A 25,340-nucleotide genomic window follows, 5' to 3' on the forward strand; every position below is an offset into this window, starting at 1 on the left:
AAGAGAACAGGTTTCTAGATTCCCAGTTCACATGTTTTGACACTTATCTCCTGTCAGTGGGGTTTGTTTGTTCACACCCAAACTTTTGCAGAAAAAAAATTATGGCAACTTACAAAGCCACAAAAATTAAGGCCGAAGGTAACCTAAGCAATAAATAAGAGTAGGGATGAAAAATGAGGCCAAGAATGATGCCCCAAAATGCAGACTACAAAGATCTGTATACTTATTATTGGTGGGGGACACATTTGGCTCTAGCATTCTATTAATTAACACAGAAAAAGAAATCTTTTATCATGTCTACAAGATACAATTGCTCAGAAAAAAATACAACTTTTCTTGATACACAGAATAGTCAATGGCTTTTCTCCAGGGTTTTTGTAGAGAAGACACTATATGACTTAATAAGCAATATCTGGCAACCCTTACTATGCATAACAGAGTTTTATGGGCTCATTCTTTTAGTGGACTTCAAAACAGGTGATGGAGTTCTACCAAAGCATTATCCAATAAAATATTTTAGAGTGGGCCAATACTGTTATCAAGTATTGTGAAGGATCTGAAGATTTATTCTATGTACAAGTTAGCTAGTTAGCCTGGGACAGCTTCATGGATGCTAGTGGAATAAATGGAACACTCCGGAGTCACAGACAAAGAATGGTTTATTACTAACAGCAATAGCAGTAGCCCGGATATAGAGCATCGGCAAAGCAATGAAAGAGAGGCGATAGCTATATGTACAGTGGGTTGTGTTATAGTTGAGGAAACTTGAGCTGATGGAACTGAATATTTTATAATGGGAATTAAATATGCTTTCTCTTTACCCCAGAGGGAGATATTGCCTCTGTTATATGGACCAGTAAATATTCTCATATCTTCTAAGGCTGTTTGTTATACAAACATCCTTGAAAAGATAGTCTGGAGCACAGGGAATCAGCACCTCTGCTTATAAGGTATGCAGGAAGATGAGGAACTCCTGGAGAATTGTCTCCCAACAACAATATATGCCAGGTATATAGTCTAGTTTTATTTGGCTTGATCCAGAACTAACATTTATACTATCTGGAGGAATTGATGGATTGTGTTTCACGTGACACCATCATATACTTATTGCACTTACCATATTCTAGGAACTGATAAAGAAAACAGATTTCATCCCTGTAATCACAGAATGGAGATAAATGCAAGTATATATTTCCTGCTTTTTCCAAGGAGCTCTTCCTGAATGCTTCTTGCAGTAAGAGTTTTCATAAACATTAATATCAATTCAATATTCTAATATCTCACAAGTATCTAAAGCTTAGCATTTTTATGTTTCCAAATAAATATAGATAGAAGTGCCTCAAGATGCATTTGAACCAGAGCTAGGACTGGCATTCTCATAAAGACTGGGAAACCTAACAGGGTTACATAAATTACTTCACAGTCATCCAGTGTATCAATGGACAGAGGATAATACTTACTTAAAAATATTTTTAAATATGCCAATGATTAGGTGATCAAGGCCTTGACATTTTATTTCATATATCTAGGCATTTAGTTCTTCCAGAGTATAGCCTCTTTATTTTTATAAAACTCCTGTTTGGGTTGGGTGATAGAAAACTGTGAATGACAGAAAACTGTTCATTGAGAAGATAAAATGTCCTCTCTGACAGGGTCTGTTTGTTTAGGACATTACTCCTCCCTATTCTAAGAAGAATTCTCACCCTTCATTGGTTTTTGCTATATGCTCATTTGTCCTGGTGTAAGGTAATGCAACCTCTTCTGACAAAATAATCGGAGGTTCAACTTTATTTAATTAGCTTCCAGTCAGTTTCAGACCACAAATAATGATTGCTAATGTAAATCTGGGCCAGGCAGAGACTGATTCCTGAATTCCATTACCTAACCCTCATTCTAGCCCCTCACGCTGTTTTGAAACAGCAGCTTTCTTTTTGATATTTCTGCTTGGGTTTTATTCTGCTTAGAAAATCTGTCATCTCCTACCAGCACAGTGTCCTCGCTTAACTTGATGGCATTGGCCTATAAAAGCAGAATCAGCCATGCCAGCTGGGAGAATGTCCAAACTTGGGTTGGAGAGAGCTGCCTATTCAAGTAAAAAAATAGAGATGAAAAAGACCTGTTAAATAACCCAGTCCCTTCCGTAGCCAGTGCCAGAGCATTTCTATGGTGAGCGCTTAGACCAGGCCACCTCTAAATGACTTTAACAATGTGCCTTCTCATGCTTTATTTGGAAGATGGGCTGCCTCTTAAATTTTTCTTTGTTCTTTTGGTAAGTTTTCTGACTAGAATTTCATTTGACCAGTGATACTCCATTTCTTTCTTACTGTTTTGGTTCAACTCCAGCAACTCCATGAAATAAGCTATTTTCAGAGTCAACGTAAGTATATACTACTTTTTCAAACAATGTGCCTGTATTTTGGGCTATGTGATATAGGGGAAGAGAGCATACACGTGAGCTTTAGGGGTAGACACACTGGGTTAGAATCATCATTCTAATTAATTGTGGGACTTTATTATTATCATTGTTATTTTCAGTGACTTCCATTTATGAAATGCTTTCTTTGTATCAGGCACTATTTTAAGTACTTTCCCAAATTACTAGCAAATTTATGTTATTGGTACTATCATCTCTACTTTAGAGTTTAAAGTTTAGTAATTAAGGGTGAAAGCTTTGGGGTTAAATTACCTGTTTAAGATTCCAGCTGTTGCTTACTAGCACTGAGACCTGTGTAACCAGTTTCTCTAGCTGTAAAATGGAGTATTGATAATGGCTGTCTCAGGTTGTTTTGAGGAATAAATATGTTAATGCATAGAAACTGACTAGATCAGTGCCTGCCATGGATTGAGCACTTAAGGAGGTCAATATTGGTAGCATATAGGTCAATACTGAACTTCGTTCAAGGATACATAGCTAAGAAGTGGCATCTTAAATTTAATCCCTGGTCAGTTCTACTTCAAAGTCCAACCAAATTATTAACCATTAGAATAAACTGGCTTGATCATGATAATTAACCTCTCTGAGTCTGTTTTCCTTACTGGTAAAGTGAGGGTAACCCCATATCTCCTGCATGGTCTCTGTGATGTAATAATGTAAGTGAAGACATTATTACAAAACCTGGCACAGGGCTGGAGCTCAATTAGTAATAGTTCTCTATTTTTCTATGTCCATATTAATAAAAGATATATATATATGTGTGTGTATATACATATATTTAATATGTATATGAAAATATATGTACATGCACATATGTATTCCATATAATTTATAGCTATGGAGCCATGAACTTACTATTAAGTGCTTCTCATAATAATAGCAGAATGGTTGAGCGTGTATTTTTATGGGTTCACTCCCATTTAAAAGAATTGAATCAGTTTACTGGAGAATTCAAAACAGTCTCTTTCCTAATAGGGTTTTATTTTCTAAGTTTAATGTTCCAATGGCTTTAAGAATGTCCTTTCAGGGTTTTCTTAAATAGTTCATTCAATGTTTCAGATTTTTTCTTTCACAAATATAGACTGACTGTAATTGCATTGAAGGGCAAGAAAAGGTAACAGCAACCTAGCAGAGGGAATTATGATGAAATGTTTTTGCTGTTGTGCCTTTTTTTTTTTTTCTGGTGTGTGTGGGAAAGGGTGTGATGTCATCTTGTCTCCACCCCCTGTGAGTAAGCCCACGGCACAGCTAAGTGCAGCCGCCCGCCCCTGTCACTGGGAGACAGTCCACTTAAATGCAGCTCCAGGATTGCGAGACACCCACCAGCCTCACTCCCCGTGCGAGGTGGCAAATGCAACATGCTCTCCAGCTTGGGGTGTCTACTTCTCTGTGGAAGTATTGCACTAGCCCTGGGAAATGCACAGAAATTGCCAAAAGGCAAGTAGTTCTGATGTTTTATATTTTACAATTATTTCTTTAAGAGATATTAGTTTTTAAGTGTTGATATTAAATATGATCTGCTTTACCATATGGGGGAATATAGGAATCCTACTGTAATTGGATGCAGAGTTAAAGTTCAAATGTGAGAGAGAGTCGCTTAAACTTTTAACTTTTTTCTCTGTTATTTACTTTTTAATTGGAGAGCTTTATTGCAAAAATGAACACCAACATTTAACAGTTGTACACAATACCCTGAATGGTAGTTTCAAACTGTTGTATCTGTATATTGAATCATATTGTATAGATGGGTACTGTAGTCTATTAAAAAGTTATTTGGTGTTTTTATCTCCCTCTCTAGAGATTAAACCATTATTAGTTTAGGATTTAAATGAAGCTAATTCTGAAGTCTTCAGTTTTTGGTGTAAACTGCACACATGTCTATCACTTGCAGATTGAGAGATTCTATGCAGGGAACACCGAAGCGTAATTTGTGGATGCTTCTCTCCAGCAGTTTGGAAGAGGGTTTGATCTGCTGGACAGGACATTCCCCCTAGTCCTTGCTAAATTGCTCTCATTTTAGTGTTGGTATTTCGTTTATAAATGTCATTAGCAGAAAATTAAAATTTCTCAATTTAGACCTCCACAACAAACCTTTGCACTCATCAGCACCAAAACAAGAGGTCTTGCCTTTCTCTTGTCTTTGACTGTAAATGTTGCTTGTTACATTTGTTCCTGTGCAGAGACACTTTTCTAAGCCAATTCTAGGTCTGTAAAAGTTTTTTTTTTTGGTTGCAGAGTGCTGTAGTCAGCAGGATTATGAAAAATAAGCTGGAACTGATTGTATAGTTATGATGGAAAATATTCAACGAAGTAATACAAAACTAGTCTTGTCAAAAACCTGGTATACATAAGCATCAGAAAGCAAAGTTGTTAGTGTCAGAATATCTGAAAGTTCATTCCTAGGTTCTCTGGATAGTTTGCACCAGGATCATTTTGTCCCAAGTGAAAACTATTCTTTCCTCAGAATGTGAAGGCTGAAAGGTTTGGATAGCTGATATTTCACGTGATGACTTGAAAAGCAATAAAAATAAAGGCTAAGTAACCCTTCTTGAATGTTTTTAAATAATCACACAAAGAAAAATGGAAACAAACACTATTAGCGTCTTTTCCTCTACCAAGAATTTTGTTCCTTGATCATGGTAAGACTGTTTAAATAAGTCACTTGTGAGCCACAGCATTCGGAATTAATGATTCTTACTGGTGAAATATTTAAGTACATAGCATTTTGAGGGGAGTCTGGAGTTCTTTCAGTCTCAGTACCTACAGATGGTTTTATTTTACTTTGTATTCACTGTGATGGGAGGATAGCCATAATTTTGTTCCTGCAAACTTCTGCAAATTCCAAGGGCTTTAATTATCATGTTGCAATCACTGGATATAAACCTTTTAACACAATTTTCCTTTATTTGTTATCATAAAAAAAAGAAAATCATAGTTGTCAAAAAAGGCCACAAAACTTGTATAGTTCATTGCTCTAATATGCAATATTTTTATCTGGTGCTTCTTTGGTAAATTTTTAAAATATCTGTAGTTTTGCTATTATAATATGAAAACAAACTTTCAAATTATAAAAAATTATATTATAAAATAATTAGCAAGTCCCCTTGCTTCTGATGTATGTTGGTATGTTTTTTCTTTACTCTGAAGGCTATTAAAGAACTTTCTTTCAGCTGAAGCCACCTTTCTCAAACTGTGTTCCAAATAGAGGTGCACTGCCCTCAAACTGATGAGTGTGTGATACTGGTGGTGGTGATGGTGGAGTACATCTGCTACCCATCAACAACTTGGGGAGCATTTCATGCTTTGCCTTCTTTTGGGGAGTCACAGTAGATGTTAGCATTTTACTGGTTCTGAGAATTTGTCAGTAAAGAAAACTATTCAAACCACCCTCCCCCCATGTTTCCTTCATCTGTTTGCTTGTTGTTTTTGCTCATTGTCTTTGCTCATTGTCTGCTTGTTGTCTCTTTGTTTTTTCTTTAGGAGTCACTGGGAAACCTGGGACCTTCCATGTAGGAGGCAGGTGCTCAACTGCTCGAGCCACATCCACTCCCTGCTTGTTTGTTTTTGCTGGTGGTTTGCATGTTGGTTGCTTGCTCCTTGTTTGTACTGTCTTGCTTGTTGTCTGCTCATTGTTTGTTCTCTTTAGGAGACACTGGAAACTGAACCCAGGACCTCCCATGTAGGAGGCAGACACTCAACTGCTTGAGCCACATCTACTCCCTCAACCTTTTTAAAATTTTAAACCCATTGCTTCTCAAACTCTTTTGACCAAGAATGCTATTTATAGTAGAATGGCTATGCTAGTGGCATGTCTGTCACAGCACATATTTTGGGGTATGCTTAGGTAAAAAAGAAAAAGAATAAATGATTTTCTTTTCTTCTTCCTTCCTACTTTAGAGTTACTTAAATATTATTCATAATTTAAGAAGAGAATAGAATTTTGGAGCTAGAAGGGACATTAGAGATCATCTAGTTTTGGTTTCCAAACTTACGGACCAGTAAATTTTTAGTATGAGAGTTCCAATAGAGAGGACATATTTGAATTTTACTAGGTAAGGATTTTTAAGGGAAAAAATATTCCCATTCTTCATAAAAAGAAGAAAGCTATTATAACAAATTTATAAAATGAATGAAAGTGACTATAAGAATAAGCACATTGTCCAAATAAATAAGTTTTTCTCCTTCCACAACAGACATATGAAATTTCATTACAGACCAATATTTGGGAACCATTGATCTATCTTAACAATTTATTTTAGGAATGAAGACACCCAAGGGCAGGGGAGGGTTAGTAACTTTCACTTATTAATGGCAGAGCCGGGACTGGATCCAGAATCTTTGGATTCAGAATCTGTATTCCTACCTTTCTCCCTCCTGAGCAAGCAGGCCGACCCTGGTCCTTATCAGTCATGTTCTCCTGTTTACATGGGATCACTATCTTTCCCTTGAATACAATTTTTTCCCATAAGGATATTAAACATCATCTTGATTTCACATTTCCCCAAGAACATATTCTCATTATATATGGATATACACACACAATGTATGTGTTTATTTATATAAATTGGTTATTTATAAGAAATCACTTCTTAAATGTCATATGCCTAGTGAATACTTAGCCAGAGGCCTTGTTATAGAAAATAAATTATTTTAGACTGGCTTGCTTTTTGAAAGCTTAAAGTGAGAGGGTACTGTTGATGGAAATCTTCTCATCTCCATCACTTAGTAACTGAGTTTGGCAAGTTGTTTACCTTTACTAAACCTCAGTTTTCTTGTCTGTAAAGTGGGACTAGGACTAAATGGGGACTAAATGAGATAAGAGATGTAAAGCTTTTAGTAAAGGGTCTGATATTCAACAAACAATTATTGGATCACAGAAAAGTGAATCCATGCTGAAAAAATATGCACATTAAATAATATATGATCTTGTGTCCAAACCATAAGACAGATCTCTTGGAAGGTAGCAAATGAAGCAGAACAGTCTTGGCAGGAAGGAGGAACTGATGGAGTTAAATGCTGTTCTACAGACCTCGCCTTTCCTATCTTCCCCATCCCTGCCTTCCAGCCTGACAATCCTTTTCCCAAAGGTGAAATGTTGCTCTTCTCCGTGGGCGGATATATCTCAGTGTGAGAGTCTCCTGAACCTGTCTTTAAGGCAGAGAATTAGTCCATAACACACAGGGTCTAGAGAAGAATTACCACATTGTTTTACACCTTTGAAAGCTCCTGTGATCCAGCTACCACTCAGAATCTTCATTCTTGGTACCACAGAAGTATTTTTTTCCTGGAATATGGACTAAAATAAAAGTCACAGGGAGCAAATGTGTAGTGAAAGGAGTGGGACATTAAGGGCTCCGCACACCTTTCCGTAGAAACTCCTGTGACAGTTTATAACTAGCCAGAAGACAAAGGTTACTATGTATAGGCAAGTCTATCACTTCTCTTGAGGCATGCGTGAGGAAAACCACAGAGGAACATCCAAGATACAAGCATAACTAGATGGCCAGAGGGCTTGGGCACCTTGGGCACAACTCATAGCCGGCAACTGCCTCCTTGCCTTGGGTCCTTACCTGGCAGGGTAGGAATCCCTGATTCCAGAAACTAAAGACACAGGAGAAGAGGAGGATGATAACTATCAGAGCTATTCATAATTATCATTATTACTGTCATAAATAACACTCCTTGAGCTCATATTACATATGATTCTTTATTGCTAAAATAAATTCTTAAAGTGCACTTATAAAATAGGTATTAATATTAATGTCTTATTAGCCCCATTTTACAGAGCAGAAAATTGTGCCTCAGAAAGTTAAGTAATTTGTCCAAAGTCACAAAACTAGAAAGTAGAAAAGACCATTCCTTTAATTTCTATGTAACATCAGTCCCCTTCTGTGGATAAAGATAATTTAATTTGTTTGAGTAACATTCTATTCTGTGTATATGCAGAACACTGAGGTTGGGAAGACAAGGCTTGTCACTTTTCTGCAGGGAGGTGGTGGAGGAGGCAAGGGAGTTGAGATAATTACAACAGAGTGAGGCCATCTTCCATTTTGGGTTAAGCAGAAAGAGCTTTTAGAACAAGAAGGAGGCCCAACCCAGACTGGATGGTCAAGAATTATGAGTGGGAGGCACCCAAGCAGAGTCCTGAAGGACTAATCCAAGTAGGGGCAAGAAGGAGGTTGACTGAGAGGTGAGGGGCCTTCCTGGCAGAGGTAGCTGCCTGGACAGAGCCCAGTCAGCTTCCAGGATGCCACTGTGCCTTCCTTGTCTCATTCTGCCCTGAGTCTCCAAGACTGATAAAAAAGAAACAGAATGTTGTCTTTGGAGAGGGGACTCCTGCATCCTGCTCATAAATTTTCTAGTCACTCACCGGGATTCTGGCTCTCACTCTCCATGGAGCCCTCCCAATATCACCTAGGATGTGTCACCCCAAAGGCACAGTCCCTTTCTCCACAGGGTGGCTGATAACTGCGAGGAGTTTGGGAGGGATCTCTTCCATCCTAGGGCAGGGAAGTTTGTGGGTAACAGTGAGGAATGCCAAGTGGGTAGGATTCTACTTTTATCTGAGTAATAAATACATACGTGTTGGTGGGGCTCTATTAAAGAGTAGAAAAAATTTCCACTGCCAAAAGAAAAAGTTAGAAAACTACAAGAGAAATATTTTAGAACCTTTAAAGCTTTACATTTTCTTGGCAAGTTTATTGATTTGTTTGTCCAAGCAATGCTTATTGAGTACCACTCATTGTGTAATTGACATCTAGCCCCTGCTATAAAGGAACTTTATATTAGGAATGTAAAAATTGACCAAGTCTACTTTGTTTTGATGCACACTATCATGTTTAGAAACTGAGTGTTAAAACTAAAGTTACTTAGAAATTATACATTTACTAGTTTAATTTAGTTTTATATAGACTATTATATCTTGCTTATGCAAAAAGGTGTTTTAGTATCTTTCTTTCAATCTCTTTTGGCTAGTTGATGGGACACAGAGAAACTTGAGAATAGAATGCATAAATATCATATTATATTGTGTTATATACCAAAACAACAACAACAACAAAATATTTAATGTGTGTTGACAGGAGATTTGTCTCAGATAAAAGTGAGATGCCTAATGAAGGGAGCACCAACTGCAAGATGGGACCAGCTATTCACAGGGGTCGCTGTCTTCAGAAACATGTCCTCTGTTTCCTGCTTGCCATTTTAAAAAGTAGGGTTCAAAGGAAGATAGAATACTGAAAGTAGATAGATGAGCTTAATAAAAATGCTCTAAGACTAAAGGCAAGATAAAAAAATTAATAGAATAAGCTAATGTGAGAGATTACCAGAAAAGTAAAATAAAAATTTTGTTAGAATGATCAAAGGAATAGTGTCAGCTGAAGGAGGAACATGCTAGAGATAAAATGGAAAAACAATGGTTTAAATACATATATTCTGCTAAAACAACATTACAAAAATGCAATAATAACAGTTAACCATATTCCTATGTATCAGGAATGTTGCTTAATGGTAAGCGTTTATATAAATTATCTCGTTTTATCTTCACATCTATGAAATATGTTATTTTCACCATTTTACAGGTGAGGAATTAAGCTTAGAAAGTATGTTATTGGTTGCTGCATAACACAGCACCACATATTTAGCTAATTAAAACAACACACACTTATTATCAAAGTGCTGTGGGTCAGGAGTTGTGGCATGACCTTATTCAAGCCTGTTTCCATGTCTTTTACAAGCCTGTAGTTAAAGTGTTGGCCATGGCTGGGGTCTCATCTGAAGGCTTGACTGAGGAAGGGTGTTTTCAAGGTCATGTGATTGTTACCAGACCTTCAATTCTTTAAAGATTATTGGACTGAGGGCCTCACTTCCTCACTGGCTGTTGGCCAGAGGCCATCTCAGTTCTTTGTCATATGGGCATTTCTCCTATGGCTTCATCAAATTGTACAAGTCCAGAGAGTCTGCAGGCAAGATGGAAATTGTCTTACATAGCTAATCACATAAGTGTGCCCCATCACCTTGGCCATATTCTATTGGTGAGATGTAAGTCACAGATCCTACCCACATTCAAGGGAGGAAATTAAACATGGAAATGAATATCAGCAGGTGGCGATGGTTGGGGTCTATCTTAGAGTGTGCCTACCACCAAGTGTTTAATGTTGCTTGAAGTCATACAGCTAATGAGTGACACAGCAGATCTATAAATACAGGAAATCTAACTACAGAAAATATACTGGTTTGAGCATTAACACCCACTACTGCTAGAGAAATCAGCCTTTAGCTTCAGATGCCAATTTGGCAAACTGCTAATTGTCTCCCTCCGTGGTTGGAGTAGATGCTAGGAAATCCTTGAGAATTAAGAAAGCCTGCCATGAAAGATTCAAAGTAAAAATTCAGCACCCAACATGGACTTCATTTTCTATAGACAAGAGTCCAGTCAATACTGACATTCCTCTGCTGATTTCCAATATAGTTTATCAAATATATAAAACTACTGTGTGGAGGGCAATGGGGAGCAAATTCCCCCTAAATAGAAACCCTGCTTTCATTGTCAGACTCAGATGCCACTACCTTTCAAAGGAAAAGAGAAAATATCAGAAAAACAGAAATTTTCTTTTAAAAATATGAACAATATTAAGCAATTAATACATATTGAGTTAATAATCTATCCCCAGAAAAAAAGTGCTTCTGAAAGATTAGTGAGTGTTTTTTTTAGAGTAACTTGTGGAGTTTCCATAAGGGTGAATTAAATTTGTGTTTGGAAAAAGTAAGTATAGTTTTAGCAGTAGAGTTTATGGAGAAAACCATATAGACTAAAGGAGCTTTTCTAAGATCCTGCCTGGTGTTAATGAAATAGCCAGTCTCCCTTGCACTCTCAGGAATTAAAACATATCTAAACATGATGCCCCAGAGGCTCATAGAGTTTTTTCTTGCACAAACAACATTTAATAACATTTGTGTATGTGCTAGAAAAGAGAACATTCTAACCGATGGTGAAGAGGGTGGCAGGACAGGTAAGGAAGAGTTTCCTTTTGAAAAGCTAAAAATTAAATTTAAATTGAAACTTGAACTGATGGTTCATCAGGAGAATAGGGGAGAGACAAGTCTTTAAATTTTGAACACCAGAATGTTAAGTCCTCCTGGTGTTACTGGAATGAGAAGGGAGGAGCATGATTGACTTCAGCCTTGGAGGCCCATTTTGGGATTTCCCAATGAGCAGTAATCCAAAGGTGTTAAGCAAGGGAGTGAGGTGATTAGGTTTGCCTTTGGCTGCTGTGTAGAGAATGGGTTGGGGGAGAGAGACTTGGGACAGGGAACAATCCAAGCAGGAAATGACAGTGGCTGGGCCTATGGGGATATAAATTTTAAATTATTTTATTTTTATTGGAGAAGTTGGCTTCATGAAGCTTTTAATACTCAAATACCCTGTAGGGAGTTTCTCTAGCTCACAGTCCCTTTCTTCTGTAGGTCAGTGTCTTAATTTCCTAGGGCTGCTACAATGAGTACCAAAACTAGATGGCTTAAAACAACAGAAATATATTATCTCACAATTCCTGAGGCTAGATGTCTGAAATCAAGGTGTTGACAGGGTTATAATTTTTAAACCTGTAGGGAAGAATCCTTCCTTACCTCTTCTGGCTTCTGGAGGTTATCAGCAATCCACGGTGGTCTCTGTCCAAGTCATCACTGAGTTCTCTCCTCCTCTTTCTATGTCTGTGGCAGTTTGAAATTATTTTATGAATCCCCTCAAAATAAAGATTATGTTTACAAATTAACCTATTCCTGTGGGTGTGATACTCTCTGAGTACATTAAATTCAGTTGAGGGTTCTTTGATTAGATAACTTGATAAGATCACTTAGGGGCTTTTGATTGGGATATATAAGTGAGGGATGAGCCAGCTTGGATCTCTCTGCCCTGGCTGGGACTGATATACACAGAGACACAGAGACACACACAGGCATAGGTCTAGGAAGCTGCCACATTTGAGAAAGGTGAGAGAAAGGACAACAGTTTCGCCCACTGCTGAGCTGTGAGGAAAGAAGCCTCAAAAGTCTCAAAGAGCTGGGGCCCAGGGAGAGATAAGTCATATACCAGATAACTTATGGCTAAACTCAGGAAGAATGTGGAGCCACTGAGACTGAGCTACGAGGCCCAGTAAGAGACAAGTTCTATGCCGGGTTTGCCTACCGCTATAGAAAGGCGGGGACCTCAGCAGAGATCAGTGGCCATACTGCTTCACCACAGAGCAGCTGAATTTAGTGAGAGAGCACTTCTTATGGTGCCTTGAGTTCATCTTTTCACAGCCTTGGAACTATAAGCTTTTACCCCCAAATAAATTCCCTTTATAAAAGCCAACCCATTGCTGGTACTTTGCATCAGCAGCCCTTTGGCAAACTAAAACAGTGTCCAATTCTCCAATTCTCTCCTTATAAGAACTCTGGTCATATTGGATTAGAGCCCATCTTAATTTAGTTTGGCCTCATCTTGACTAATAACACCTTCAAAGACATCTTATTTTCAAATAGGGTCACATTTGCAGGACTGGGAATTAGAACTTGAACATATCCTTTGGGGGAACACAATCCATCTCATAGCAGGAAGATCCCAAAGGCCCAGGGGTACGTGATAGGATGGGGTGGTTTTGAGGTTTCAGGCTACTTTGGAAGAGTTCTGGGGACAGCAAGACTAAATGAAGATTTACTCCACTGCTCTTGTGTTAACTTGGGTTCCCCACCAAGAATCTTGCACAGTGATTTTTTTAATAGTATATGGTACAGTTCCCTGATCTAACAAAGTCCTAAATTTTATGCTCAGTGAGGTCAATAGAGATTTGGGAGCTTTAGAGAGAGAGTATGAGATTTGAGGCCCTCTCAGCAAGCTATGAAGTTAGTTAATGTTCCTTCCTGAGGAAATTTGAAAAAAAAAGGAGGTAGAAGATGTGATGCCTTCATGGAAGGTTCACTATCATTCTCCAGTCTAGAACTATACCTCTGAAGTCCATGCATTAGCAAACCAGACCAAATCTACCTAGTCCAAGCACTTTCCACTCAGAAATTAATTTTAGAAAAAATTTAGGCCCAATTCAAGCCTCCCATAAAGTAAAGCAATTTGTTTTCTTCTTGGAAACTTATTTTCCCTACAAGTACTATAACATCTATCCCAGTAGTTTTAACCTTAGCTTCACATTAGAATAACCAAAAAGTTTTAAAAGTTATGATTTTATTGGTCTTGGGTATGACAGTTGAAAAAAATTCCTCAGGTGATTCTAATATGGCCAGGGTTGTGACCCACAGATCTACAGTTTTAAAAAATTTACCTATGTAAGTGACTAATAATCTTTTCGAATAAGTATGGAGGAAAATTCAAAAGTTTCAAATAAATTATTTTACTATTTATAATTTAACATCAGTTTAAAGACAGTTTTTTTTTTCTTACTGATTTGTTCCAGGATTTTAAACCATTGTTTGTAAAAGTCTTGAGACTTCTAATCAAGTTCTATAAAATAAAAAATGTTTAAACTTGAATTTTAATATTTATTTTTGTTGTCAGAACATAAGAGGTACTCTACTTTTACAAAATCTCAGAAGTGAGACCTGAGAAGCTGTGACTGTGTTTTTAAGTCTAGACTATACTTATTCATTTTCAATTAATATATTTTTGGAAAGTCATCATATCAGGATTACAGAAATGAGTAAGACATTTCCTGTCTTCAAGGAGTTTGAAATCAGTTCTACTTAAAACTAGTTGGCCACACAAAAATGATTTTCCTTTAATCGTAACTAGCGGTGTTTGAATTCTTTATCCTTATTTAACATCTGCAGGAGTTAAGCTAAATTACTGTGTCATCACACACTAGCTTAATGTGACATACAACTGGGAAGGAAAAGTGAATTCACTTGAGGTAAGCAAATGTGGCATGAATTTCCCCATTCAGAAAGTCTAGGTTATGTGAATTACTCTTGGAAATGGATCATTTAATTGTGCATGTTACCATTGTGCCTTTTAAAAAATATCCTACCCTGGATCAATTAAATCATAATTGGGAGAAGAGGCAGAGAAGTGCCAACATTTTTAAAAAATTGTCTTTTTGTTTTATGCTAAGGGCAATTTTAGAGTATATAGGATGTTTTATAACCTGAAACATCCTTGAAATGGATCCTATTGTGTCTCCAATAAATGAAAATTCTCTCCTCTAAGAGGGCTGAGAGTACCCTTGCTAGGACTTAGCAATAGGGTTCTTTGCTGCTGGCCCACACACTAGGTGACACTTCTGCTTCTCTTTCTCCTTAAATTTTATCCTATGATTTTTCCGTTCTGTTAGCTGATAAGAAAATGTTCTGGTTTCCCAAGAGCCCTGCTGAGACTCCTCTGGATATGTGTGTGTGGGTGTGCGAGATGTAACAGGACTTCTTCTCTGACAGCAGTGGATTCTGTCCTTCAAGGAGGGGTTTGAGTGGTTGCCAAGTGAGGCCAGCGGAGAATACTGGAACCAGTCCTGTTAGAGACAAGCTGGCCGGGGAAGGCGGGACAGAGATTCCTTCTCATCTCACTTTCCCACATAGAGTTAAAGCATCTCTGGCCAGTAAGAGTAAAATAAGGTATCAGATGACCAGAACGGACCCTCCCTTCCTCTCCCTTGTCCTCTTAACACCCCTAATTTTCTGTTTTCACAGACTACTTTCCTAATTACTCATTTTCATAGTATTAGAAGGAAAATGATGCTGGGTCTTGTTCCCACACTGAGGATTCCCACCTAATCTGAAGTTTCATTATGCATTGGAAAGATGACTATTGAAAATTAGTAATACGACTCAGGAGTAAATGGGATCCTGGGCAAATTACTTAACCGCTCTGAACATCAGATGTTTTCTTTATCTGAAAAAAAAAGGGGGGGAATAATAAAAATAACAGTTCTTTTTATATCTTCCACTAATAAGTAACAGTAGGGTAACCTCAATGAATTTTTTGGCAGTAATTTTGTTAACCTAACAATCAGGGACCTGTGAAAACCAGATACATTAATATAGGAGGTACCCAGGATCAAACCTGGGACCTTGTACATGGGAAGCAGGCATCGACCATTGAGCAATACCTGCTCCCCCAGATATATTTTTGTAAGCTCTTTACCTGCCATGGCAGCTAGAGGGAGATCTTCTAGATGCCCCCGTGTCCATGACACTTCTTAAAAAGATGCTGAGGTAAAATAGCACTCTTTTGCTGGATGTCAGGGCCTAGTGTGTCTGGGGCCTGTGGTGTGTCAGTCTCACACTGCAATGGGCTGAAGAGAGAAGCTGTGGTACAGGAGATTAAAACAAAACAAAACAGCAACAGCAACAACAACAAAACTCCAACTACCTGCATCTCACTCCTATTCTCTTACCTATCTCATTACAAGGATTTGAAAGGTGCTGCTCAGATCAGATTGACTTTTTGTGAAAGATTTGGGAGCACAGGTCATGGTCCTTTGTCGTCCCTCCCCCCCCCCCCCCCCCCGCTCCCTTTTTCCCCCTGCCTGTATCCTTGGAATGAAATTCTCTGTGATTTGACTTTCTCCTGTATACCTGGTTCAGCCTGTTTGGTCCATTATCCAGTACTGGACTGATTTTGATCAGTTACCTGATGAGATTCTTTTTCTCTACCTTCCCTCTTTTTGTTCCCAATCCCTTCCTTTCCTAAACTTTCAGCCTCCTTCTCTCTCCATTCTACTCCCCTACAACTTCCTTCCTTTCCTCTTTTCCCTTCTTTCAGTACTGTAAGGCTCCTCAGAACATTCTCTTGGCTTCCAGTCCCCAACCTCTCCTGCTGGCTGGTTTGGCCCAAATTCTCACCTCATAGCTGACTCTTCATCTATTTGGATATAGCAGAAAATCATCTCTTTGGAAGACAATGCATACTTTATATATTTTTTCAAGGCAGGAGTAGGTGTTTGTATGTCATGCAAAATGTTACACTTATTTGAAAGTACTGTGGTTTCCCACTCATTTATCTTGGCACCAGCAAATTTGTGAAAAGCATAAGCTTACATTCGTCTGATAAGCTCTGTGCATATCAAATTGGAAAACCGTAACTGTGTATTCATAACACAATTAATTCTTAAATGGCTTTGAATATGGCATAAGTCAATATTTACCTTGAAGTCTGGCAACTACATATGCATGATAAAAGCCAGGTATTACAATGCTACTTTGTAAGGTTGGTTTTCTACTTGCTCCTGGATTTTTGTTCCATTGTAATTGTTGGGGTTTGGTATTTTGAAGAATTTGCAGAGAACTTTGCTGTTTTCCAGTGGCTCCTTGAGTTGGATGTTAAGTTCAAATGCCATATTTCTCTTCATCTGACTTGTAGCCAACATCTATATGAAACTTTTCTGGGTAAAGTATTCCCACAAAATGTGATCTTTTAATTGGCAGCTAAATCATGTTGCAGACATGAAATACCATTAAAACACACCAGCTTCCCTCATTGAAGGCCTCCATTCCTTTGGCTCACCATCTCTTTGTTATTATAAGCAGGTGACTTCCAAATTTTCCTCAGTCTTTGTCTATAACCCTTCTCTTTACTGCCTCCATGTCTTTTCAAGTTCTAATCCTTGCTCTTGGAAGACCCTTAAACATCTCTGCCACAGAAACTTTTTATAGTCCACTGATTTTTAAATGTTTCAACCATGATTCACAGTAATAACAATTAGTGAAAAAATTTTATATGAAAAATAGGTTTCCAGATCCAGGTGTATGTTGTGTGCATGTGAGCACATGTTTGTGTCATGCTGAGTTGTGCTGGTTCTCTATGTGATACAAATCAAAAACAAATAAATAGGAAATAGAAGATTGTCCTAGAAACTGATTAAATTTGGTTTGATGCACCACCACTGTTCTTTGATTGGGCAATTATAGTAGTTTGATATTATTGATGAATTCCAAAAAGAAATAATGGATTATGTTTGTAAACCGATCTTTTCCTCCGGGCATATTAGATTAAATTGGATTCATAAGTTTCCTTGATTAAGTAATCATGTAAACCTCTTGAGCCAGTAGGGCACTAAGTCCTCACCCTTTGGTGGGTGGGAACTCACAGATAAAGGGGATGGCAAAGGACAGAGTTGAGGGCTTTTCACGTTGGAGTTTTAATCCTGGAGTTTGATGCTGAAGATTGAGCCCCAGGGAGAGAGAGGCAGAGCCAATTTGCCTGATAGTCTACAGCTGACCTTTTGGAGAAAACAGAGGCATTGAGCCCAGAGGAACCCAGGAAGCCTGAACCCTTGCAGACACCAGCAGTCATCTTGCTCCAACATGTGAAAATAGACTTTGGTGAGGGAAGAAACCTATGCTTTATGATCTGGTATCTGTAAGCTCTAATCCCCCAAAAATACCCTTTATAAAAACCAACCAATTGCTGGTATTTTGCATCAGCACCCCTTTGGCTGACTAATACAGAATTTGGTACCAGGAGTGGGGTAGTGCTTTTGCAATTACCGAAATGCTGGAATGGTTTTATCAATGGGTAAGGGGTATTTTTTGGAGGAATTCTGAAATGCTTGATGGAAAAGGCCTAGATTGATTTGAGGAGACTGTTGATAGTAACATGGATGCTAAAGAGACTTTTTATGAAGCCTTAGAAGAAAATGATGAAACTATAATTGGAAACTGGAGGAAAGGCGATCCGTGTTTTAACATTGTAGAGAGCTTGTCAAAATTAACTCTTGTTCTTTTATGTAAGGCAGAACTTGAAAGAGGTGAGCCTGGGCATTTAGCTGAAGAAGTTTCCAAAGTAAACTTGGAGAATGCAGCTTGGCTTCTCCTTGCAGCTTATAGCAAAATGCTAGATGAGTGAGATAAGCTGAGAACAGTATTGTTGGGCACAGAGAAAACAGAAACTGATTTAGAAAATTCCAAGCCTCTGGAAATCTGGCTCCCAGAAGAAAGTGCCCCATTAGAACTTGTTCCATCTTCAGGATGGAAGATGAAGTTATGTTGGAAAGACTTATGGAAAGTCTTACTAGCTGATAGCTTGGACCCTGCTTCCTGCAGGCTAAATCAACAAGGTTTTTGAAAGAGCTGTATGAACAAAACCACCATCAGCCTGGAATAAAAAGGACATGGAAAGGAGAGATTGAAGGAGAAAGAGCTTTAAGAGAAAAACCATGGAAGCTGAGATCTGGAATTAGGACATCACCTTGTGCCAAGAGAGGAACCCCACCCATGTGTACAGAGAGGGTGAGTTTGCCCCAGCAGTTGAAGAGGGTGGATGTTCCCATCTAATGTTCTGGGAGAGTTTTGCTGCCCCAGGGTACAGAGGTGGAGTACATTCCCCAAGGATTAGGGTAGTTAAGGTCAGCACCCCACAGGTCTGAGAGGGGTGGACCTGTCCCCCAAAGGTTAGGAAAGGTCAGGTGGTCAACTCATTGCTCTGTGAGAGTTGAGCCTGCATGCCAAAGGTTAGGGGGAATGCTGTCTTCACATCACTGTACTAAGGGAGGTTAAGACTCTAACTGAAAGATTGGGTAAGGTGTGGCAATCACCCCAACACTCTTGGAGGGAGCAGTTTGGAGCTTTGTTGACACCCAGTTGCTTGATGAGGGTGGAACCAAGAAAATGGCTGTTGGGCAACCTGGTGGAAAGGCTGGGTCCCCATATGACCCCAAGGAGAAGAAACCATCTTCTTAAGAATGACTCTCAGACTTTGAAACAGAACAGAGGATTCCCTGCAGGTCTATTGAACTGTGGAGAAACCTTGACTCATGTTTCCCTCCCAATTTCTCCTTATAGTAATGAAAATGTTTATCCTTTGCCTGTCCATTTGTGTATTGGAAGCAGATGAATTATTTTGTAAGTTTCAGAGGTCTGAAACAGACGGGGCTTTGCCCCAAGACAAACTGTATTTCTTTAAATTGATTGTGATAAGATTTAGTACTTGCATTATAACTGATTTAAGTTTTTTTTTTTTTTTTTTAATATTGTAATGTGTCTTTGAAATTCAGAGGGTGGAGTGTAGCAGTTTGATATTATTGATGAATTCCAAAAAGAAATATTGGATTATGTTTGTAAACTGATCTTTTCTTCTGGGCATATTAGATTTTATTGAATTAGTAAGTTTCCTTAATTAAATAATCATGTAAACCTCTTGAGCCAGTAGGGCATTGATGGGGACTCACAGATAAAAGGGATGGCAAAGGACAGAGTTGAGGGCATTTAATGTTAATGATCTTGTGAGGCAAAGCCTAGAGAGCCTCATAGTCTACAGCTGACCTTGTGGAGGAACCAGAGGAGCTGAACCCAGAGGAACGCAGGAAGCCTGAACCCTTCCAGAGATCGGCAGTCATCTTGCTCCAACACATGAAAATAGACTTTGGTGAGCCTGGTATCTGTAAGCTCCTATCCCAAATAAATATCTTTAGAAAAACCAACCAATTTCTGGTATTTTGCCTCAGCACCCATTTGGCTGACTAATATGAAATTATTCTGATGTTACTGAGGTTTACGTTTTTGCTCTTTTGTAGAACAATCTACTTACAAAATTCTTTACACAGTTTTTCACTGCTGTGAATGCTTATTTTTGCTATCATGTTTTGGAAACAGCAACTTAAATTTTAAATATTCATATTACAATTGAATCACCAGAATGATTAATAAAACAATTTCTTGAATCACTGAAAAAGTAATAATACTTCCCGGTATAGGCTAGTCAAAATTCTTTCTTCACATGTTCTTAAAAAGAAGTCCCATTTACACAATTTTTCACTAACTCCCCAGCTTTAAGTCAGGCTCTTCAGAAATAGAATGAGAGGGTGTGTCTTTTCAAATACTTCCAGGTGCCTTTCTCAGCTTTTCATAAAGAACATGCGGTTAGTTTTATAATTCCCTAAATTTGTCAGCCGAGTTGCATTGTAGAACACTTATTCTTAACCAGCCATTCACTACAACATCTGTTTTCACTTGTGTCAGAAAATTAAGACAACAAGTATTTACTGTAGTGTTTTCCAAAGTCGTCATAACCCGTGGCCCTAATGTCGTCTCTAAGATTTTTGTGGTGTCCCAGAAACATCCATTTCAAACATTGCTTTTCAAGGATAGAGGTTGATAAGCCACAAAGGGACCACAGACGTTTACACTAAATAAACATCTGGTAAATTAAGTTATCAAATAATTTAAAATGCATTAAAGGATAAGCATTAGCAGAGTAAAGATCTGTTAAGGGATATTTCTTTCTAGGGACTTTCCTTTTATTGTGAAAACGTTGTTTCTTTAAGAAGTAAAAAGGACGAAACATCTTCCGTTCACCTGGTCTGATTCAAAAGTCTGTCTCCTAAATTGCACCCTACATCCACAAAACCTGGTTGCAGAAGATGACTAGATTAGAATAGGAAAAAAACCCTTCTGAGTTTTGTTTTATTGAAATAAAACTGTCTAACAAACTTGAAGATAATGATTTTCGAACTACATGAGGAACAAGGAATCACCAAGTAGAGATTTCTTAATGTGAGGGAGCATCCAGGTTGATTTGTGGCTCTGTGCTTTTTCTAGTGGTCCTTAGATGAGCTTCTCAGAGATGGCTAAGAGCCAACAGTAGTTAAGAACTATGTGTTTAAACCACTTGTTAAGAATTAGAATGCTGGACCCTATCCCCAGAGGTTCTGGTCCATAGATCTGAGGTGGGGTAGAACAGAGAATTTGCATTTCTCAAAATTTTCCAGGTGATGCTGAAACTGTGGTTCTGGGAAAACCATTGACTTAGTGAATCTGCTATGTATGTATCATCCTACCACCTCCCACCCCCATACTTCACATCTCTAACCCCTACTATACTGACACCAGATTCTGATTTAGTAGGTCTAGTAACCTGCCTGTTAATTGATGATACTGGATGACTGTGATGAGGTTAGCTATGTACTGAGAAATAATACTGATCATTTTATAGAATCAATGCATTATTTGGAAAAAATAGTTAGCTAACTTAGCATGTGTCCATAAATTTGGAGAGCCTATGCTTTCTCTTGTTCTATACATGGTACATGTAGGTCTGTAGAAAAAAATTTAGGTGAGATGGTGAGACCCCTGGTTCTAGTGATAAATGTGCTGGTTCCCTTTTATATTTAGACACTATTCTTTACCACAGCTAGCTGGAGTCCTGGGCAGCATTCACCATTAACTTAACCTTGTTTGGTGGGGAGTAATGTTTAAAACTGGAGCTGGGAGGCTTTGGTGACATTATGAAATGTTAGTGGGAGTCATTCCACTTGTGTATACATATATGTTAAAGTTAATACCTAATACTAGCTTGAAGCATCTGTTAAGTGTAACCCAAACTCAAGAGAGTCCATTATAAAGTATGAACAGTTTACTTTACTAGGTCAATCAAGAAAAATACAATTGTGAAACTGAAGATGAATTTAATACTTTGTGTAAATGTTCTCTATCATTTTGATTTACATAAACTGTTAGCCAACACTTCAGTTAATGTTGGACATCAGCCCATTGCCGAACATTAGCCATGTGACATTTGTATTTAACAGCCCACTGAAAACATTATGTGTGTGGTTTATTGGTTAGTTTCTTTTCTTAGCTCAGGGTATTAAAAGTTGCCTTGAAGTTGTGTGTGAAATAGTGCATACATGGGTCCTTGCATTTTTCAGGGGTGTTGATCCTTAGATACTGAACTTCTTAGAGAAATCTAATAAAAGCTATTAGATTTAGGCAAATGCCTTTTACTGAAAAAGAGGCTGATGGATCAAGTGAGTGATTAGAAAGATTAAGACTATATGAATAGACCACTCAGAAAGGGCTCTGAGTTGGACCATGAAAAATCTCAGACTTCACAACTAAGATATGAACACAAAATTTATTTCATGTAGTTTATTTAGATGTCATTCTAAAGAATTGAGTATGTAAGTCTGGTATCCAAGATGACCCCCAAAGATTATTGCCTCCTAGTTTTTATTCCCTTGTATAGTTCCCTTGCTTACTGAATTAGGGCTGGCTGTATATCCATTAAAATACAGAAGAAGTAAAGTGAGGGTGAGTGATTTCTGAGGCTAGGTGATAAAAAACATTGCAGTTTATAGCTTGCAGCTTATAGCTTATAGCTTGTCCTCCAATCTGGAGGAAACCAACTATCTTATTATCAAGACCCTCATAGCCAGCACCAACTTTCTAGCCATTTGAGTGAACCATCTTGGAAGCAGATCCTCCAGCCCCAGTCAAGTCCTCATTAATGGAACTGTTGGCCAATATCTTACAGCAACCTCATAAAGAGATTCTGAGCCAAAACTACCCAGCTAAGGTGGTCCCAAGTTCCTGATCCACAGAACGTATAAGGGTAATAAATGTTTGTTGTTATTTTAGGAACTAAGCTTTGGATTAATTTGTTATTTAGTAACAGGTAACTAATAGAAGAAGAGTATTTGCTGCTGTTTTGCTTTTTAATCTTTTTGTTTTTTAATTTTTTTATTGTATTTTTTTAAAGATACATAGATCACAAAAAATGTTACATTAAAAAAATATAAGAGGTTCCCACATACTCCACATCCCACCTCCCCCACTCCTCCCACATCAACAACCTCTTTCATCATTGTGGCACATTCATTGCATTTGGTGAATACATTTCGGACCACTGCTGCACCTCATGGATAATAGTTTACATTGCAGTTTACACTCTCCTCCAGTTCGTTCAGTGGGTTATGGCAGGATATATAATGTCCAGCATCGGTCCCTGAGACATCATTTAGGACAACTCTAAGTCCCAAAGATGCCCCCACATCACATCTCTTCTTCCCTCTCCCTGCCCTCAGCAAATACCATGGCCACTTTCTCCACATCTGTGATACGATTTCTTCCATTACAGTCACAATAGTTCTATAGTAGAATACCAGTAAGTCCACTCTAATCCATACTTTATTCCTCCATCCTGTGGATCCTGGGATGGTAATTTCCACTCCACCTCTATATCAAGAGGGGGCTTAGATCCCACATAGTTGATGGATGTGTTTCTCCTGTTTGCAGTTGTAGGCACTCTCCATTCCCTGGTATGGTGGTTGACCATCTTCACCTCCCTGTTAGCTGACCTGGGTAAGTCCAACTAACCGGAGAGTAGAAGTTGCAACTCTGCTTTTTCATATTGAAAAAGAAAAATGAAATTGGAGGAATCATACTACCTGACTTCAAAACATACTATAAAGCTACAGTGGTGGAAATGGCATAGTATTGGCACAAGTACAGACAAACTGACCAATGGAACTGAATTGAGAATTCTGATATAGATCCTCACATATATGGTCTCCTGATATTCAACAAGGCCACCAAGCCCACTCAACTGGGAGAGAATGGCCTTTTCAACAAATGGTGCTTGGAGAACTGGAGAACTGGATATCCATATGCAAAAGAATGAAAGAGGAATACCATTTCACACCTTACACAAAAATCAACTCATATAAGAGCCAAGATCCTAAAGACCTTGGAAAACAATATAGGGAAACATCTACAGGAACTTGTAATAGGAAATGGCTTCATGAACTTCATACCCAAAGCACGTGCAGCAAAAGAACAAATAGATAAATGGGTCCTCCTCAAAATTAGAGCCTTTTGCACCTCAAAGGAGTTTGTCAAGAAAGTGAAAAGACAGCTTACCTAATGGGAGAAAATATTTGGTAACCATGTATCTGATAGGAGACAAATATCCTGCATATATGAACAAATTTTGTATCTTGAAATTAAAAAGACAACCCATTTAAAAAATGGGCAAGAGATTTGAACAGACACTTCTCCAAAGAAGAAACACAAACGGCTAAAAAGCACATGAAAAGATGCTCAAAATTACCAGCTATTAGGGAAATGCAAATCAAAACTACAAGGAGATACCATCTTACTCCCATAACACTGGTGGCTATTGCTTTTTAATCTTAAGAGTAAGTGGGGTAAAAATAGAATGAGAAATATAGGTAATTTGATTTATTGGCAAGAGACTTTGGAAATGTAGTTTTACCTATAGGCAAAAGATAAATGCAGATAAATTCTGCAGGAGAAATTTTGGACATTTTCCAGGACCACAAATAGCTGGGCATAAATTCTGACCAAAGTATGATTGGAAAAATACATTAACAAATACGCTTTTAAAGAAAACTAACAGAAAATATTTGAATAGTTTATGGCAGCCTAAGGGCCATGTCTTTTGAGGCTTCATAGATGGCTTTGACCTTCTATCCAGAAGTCATCACAGGACTGACCTTACCTCAAGAATGTGAGCCTGTATTGGTCCTGCTATCATTTAGGAGAGTCAACCTGTGCCAAAGACACTGTAAAATGGACCAGATCTGAGATCCACCCTGTAATTGACCTACTTCCCTGAATTTCCTCTGAGGAACAAATGGTCCTCCTGGAACAAACTTGCATCAGGCTAAGCTCTCATTTACTTGGCTTTAGTTTCAACCCCAGGGTGAAGTTTATGCTGTGACATTCTTTGTGTATCCATATCTCCAGGGTAGGCTATTTCAGAATATTGTATCTCCTATTAAAAATCACTTCATAAGCACCTAATAGTATAATAGGAGGAATAAAGACATGATGAAGACAGATGATTATTCTTTCAGTGTCATTTAAATCCCAACAAAAGGAATAGGCAAACTAAACAGCATAATACAATGTAATAAAGGCTATAACTGAGGAATGAGTAATGGGGCATAGAAGAAAAGGGATTTATTTTGCTTTGGGAGTTGGGAAGGCTTTGAACAGGGACTTCTCTACCATTCTGCAAAATTTTCATGGCTTTTACACAAGTGTTCTATTTTTTAAAAAGCTGTATATTAGGAATTTCTTTACATGTGCTATCTGTGGAGAGTGAACAAGTTTTTCTAACCCCAAACAGAATATGTGGTAAATAGGAATATATTTTGAAGACACAGTCAGCAGATTTGTAAAC

At 38.1% G+C, this 25,340-nt stretch overlaps 1 protein-coding gene across 50 annotated transcripts in view; it reads left to right on the forward strand.

Moving 5' to 3' along the window:
- The first annotated feature begins 3,661 nt into the window (after nt 1-3,661).
- Nucleotides 3,662-25,340, forward strand: part of ABI3BP (ABI family member 3 binding protein) — a 258,238-nt gene continuing 236,559 nt past the window's right edge. For 49 of the 50 annotated variants that reach the window (XM_058295933.1, XM_058295935.2, XM_058295936.2 and 46 more), the window contains exon 1: nt 3,670-3,871. In XM_058295933.1, the coding sequence (XP_058151916.1) occupies nt 3,793-3,871 (79 nt within the window). In that variant the 5' untranslated portion in view covers nt 3,670-3,792. Of the gene's footprint in view, nt 3,872-25,340 lie in introns of all 50 variants that reach the window. The other variant, XM_058295957.1, reaches the window with a different exon arrangement.

Source organism: Dasypus novemcinctus, chromosome 4, assembly GCF_030445035.2.
Source record: "Dasypus novemcinctus isolate mDasNov1 chromosome 4, mDasNov1.1.hap2, whole genome shotgun sequence".
Taxonomy (NCBI): domain Eukaryota; kingdom Metazoa; phylum Chordata; class Mammalia; order Cingulata; family Dasypodidae; genus Dasypus; species Dasypus novemcinctus.